General features: G+C 59.4%; 1 protein-coding gene across 1 annotated transcript; it reads left to right on the top strand.

The window, feature by feature from the left end:
• The first annotated feature begins 105 nt into the window (after nucleotides 1–105).
• On the top strand, nucleotides 106–2,013 carry DICSQDRAFT_184292 (uncharacterized protein). Its single transcript, XM_007371960.1, has 5 exons — nucleotides 106–366; nucleotides 419–493; nucleotides 551–1,078; nucleotides 1,134–1,187; nucleotides 1,245–2,013. The coding sequence occupies exons 1-5, from the start codon at nucleotides 133–135 to the stop codon at nucleotides 1,554–1,556; spliced, it is 1,203 nt and encodes a 400-aa protein (XP_007372022.1). The 5' UTR covers nucleotides 106–132; the 3' UTR covers nucleotides 1,557–2,013.
• Nucleotides 2,014–2,024: the final 11 nt, after the last annotated feature.

Raw genomic sequence — 2,024 nt, 5'->3', positions numbered from 1 at the left:
CGCTCTACACCTGCTATCATCGCTCTATACCTGCTCTCATCTCTCTGCGTCGACTCTTGTCTACTTTTCCATCGCCGTGACCTCGTTCTGCATCCGCCCGTATCCTCGCTTCGCAACATAAACAATTTCAAGATGGACACAACAAACATATATAACGCATGGGAGTCATTGAAGAGGTCCGCTCGCAAGTTCTGGGTCCTTCCGGGTCCCGTGCCCGTCGCCTTGTACTCCTTCAACCCTCGACGTGTGTCCCCGCTCCTCAAGGACGACGTCAAGAACTTCGTGGCCGACGTCCTCCAAGTCGATCAAGACAGCGACGGTGTTGAAGTTCCAATTGACCGGCATACCTACGAGATGACCAAGAAGGTGAGCTTCCTGACCTGTTACTGGCCAAGCACCGAGCTCATCAGTGCAACAGCTCCATCTGCGTATCCGAGAGGAGGTTCGTGTCGGTACCAAGGGGAAGTCCTCTGCAGAGGCTCGCATTGCCAAGGTTCGTAAACCGCTCACTGCACTGATGACCGCGACGTGGCTCACACAAGTCACTCAGGAGATCAAGGAGACCAGCAAGGCACTCAAGAAGGTCGCTCGTCGGCGCGACAGGGTCAGTGCAATTTCACACGGACATCGCCAGGAACTCGCTCTGCTACGGTCCCAGCCTCCATGCGAGCCGCCAGCCGCCTGTCAGCCTCTCGCATCGCCAGCTCAGCCCACCTCCCGCCAGGCGATGCGCGAGGCTCGGTTCGCAGAGAAGCACATGGGCGTCCCCCGCACCATCTACCTCGCCACGAAGGCCATCAACGGTCAGCATCCCTCGCTCACCAAGTCTGTGGAGGGGCATGGCCGCGAGACGCACCGTTCCCCGCTTGTGCGTCGGGCGAGGGCGCATGGGTTGCCGTTCTGCGGGACCGATCGGAGGCCTGCGAACAAGTACCATCCTCCCTTCAATCAGAGCGGGGCGGTCGTACCGGAGGACGTCTTCGCGAACTTTGATGAGGGGAGGGTGGGGACGATAGTGGACTTCCCGAGGAGGGACGGGTATGGGCCTGTGCCGATGGATGTGACAGCTGTCCCACCGGTTTGTCGTCTTCTGTGCTATGGGTGTATGGGGGTGCTCACGAGGTTCCCTGTAGGGGTCGCCGATGAAGGGTCTCAGGTCAGCCCCACTTGAGTACCCGACTGTTGAGGTTCGTGGGATCATCCTTCGTCCTCGTGCGCGTTGGCTGATCACGTTGTCATCGCAGATGGAGGAGACGTCCTCCGAACCAACAGTGTGCTCATCCCCTCCCTCCCATTCTACCCCTGCGCTTCCCCAGTCGCAACGCCCGCCAACAATGTCGACCTACTGCCGCAACCTCGGGCATGTATCGAACGAGATGGCCTACGCCCTCCGGAACATCCGCGCAGCCAACGCCCGGGAGCAGTCCCGGCTCCCTCAGACAACGCCTGTCCGCGTTCGGACCCGAGCCGGACCCACTCGGGCTCGGGTGGTGCCTCCTACGCCAGTCAAGTCTCGGCGCCAGGGACGGCTGGTGTCGGTCGGTGGCCCCTACTAGGGTGCTCGGTCCCCATCCCTAGCCGAGGATGGTAGTCGACCGTCAACACCGACTACTCTCCTCGGCCATCGAGGCCTCACCCCTCATCGACGCGCTTACTCTCTGTCTGGATGCTTTGCTGGCTGCACATCACTTCCTGGTCTTGCCTTTCCCTGTCTCACCTTTCCCTGTCTCAGTCCCTGATTCTCCTTGCGTCGTCTCCCTCGTCTCCCCCAGTTTCCAGGTTCGCGTCTGCCAGCAGCTTCCCTCGCCTTCCATCTATAACAAACAAAGCCACACATACGGTTCAGTGTCTGCGCTCTTCTATCGGCCTCGTTTCCACATACCCCACAGATACGTTTCCTCCCAGGAGTCAACACCTGCACATAGGATTCAACTCCTATACTCCGGACTCGTATTCCCTATATCCTTGGATCTGCGTCCCCATTTCCGTTTGGACTCGCTCGCAATTTCGGCCTCGTTCCATAT

This window comes from Dichomitus squalens (assembly GCF_000275845.1).
Source record: "Dichomitus squalens LYAD-421 SS1 unplaced genomic scaffold DICSQscaffold_532, whole genome shotgun sequence".
In the NCBI taxonomy this organism is placed as follows: domain Eukaryota; kingdom Fungi; phylum Basidiomycota; class Agaricomycetes; order Polyporales; family Polyporaceae; genus Dichomitus; species Dichomitus squalens.
This window is presented reverse-complemented; position numbering and strand designations above follow the sequence as displayed.

Excerpts from the sequence above, each read along its gene's own strand:
- DICSQDRAFT_184292 (XM_007371960.1), top strand. The coding sequence starts at position 133 with ATGGACACAACAAACATATATAACGCATGGGAGTCATTGAAGAGGTCC. Across the intron at positions 367-418 it reads CCTACGAGATGACCAAGAAG|CTCCATCTGCGTATCCGAGA; the intron begins GTGAGCTTCCTG and ends TCAGTGCAACAG. Across the intron at positions 494-550 it reads CAGAGGCTCGCATTGCCAAG|GAGATCAAGGAGACCAGCAA; the intron begins GTTCGTAAACCG and ends CAAGTCACTCAG.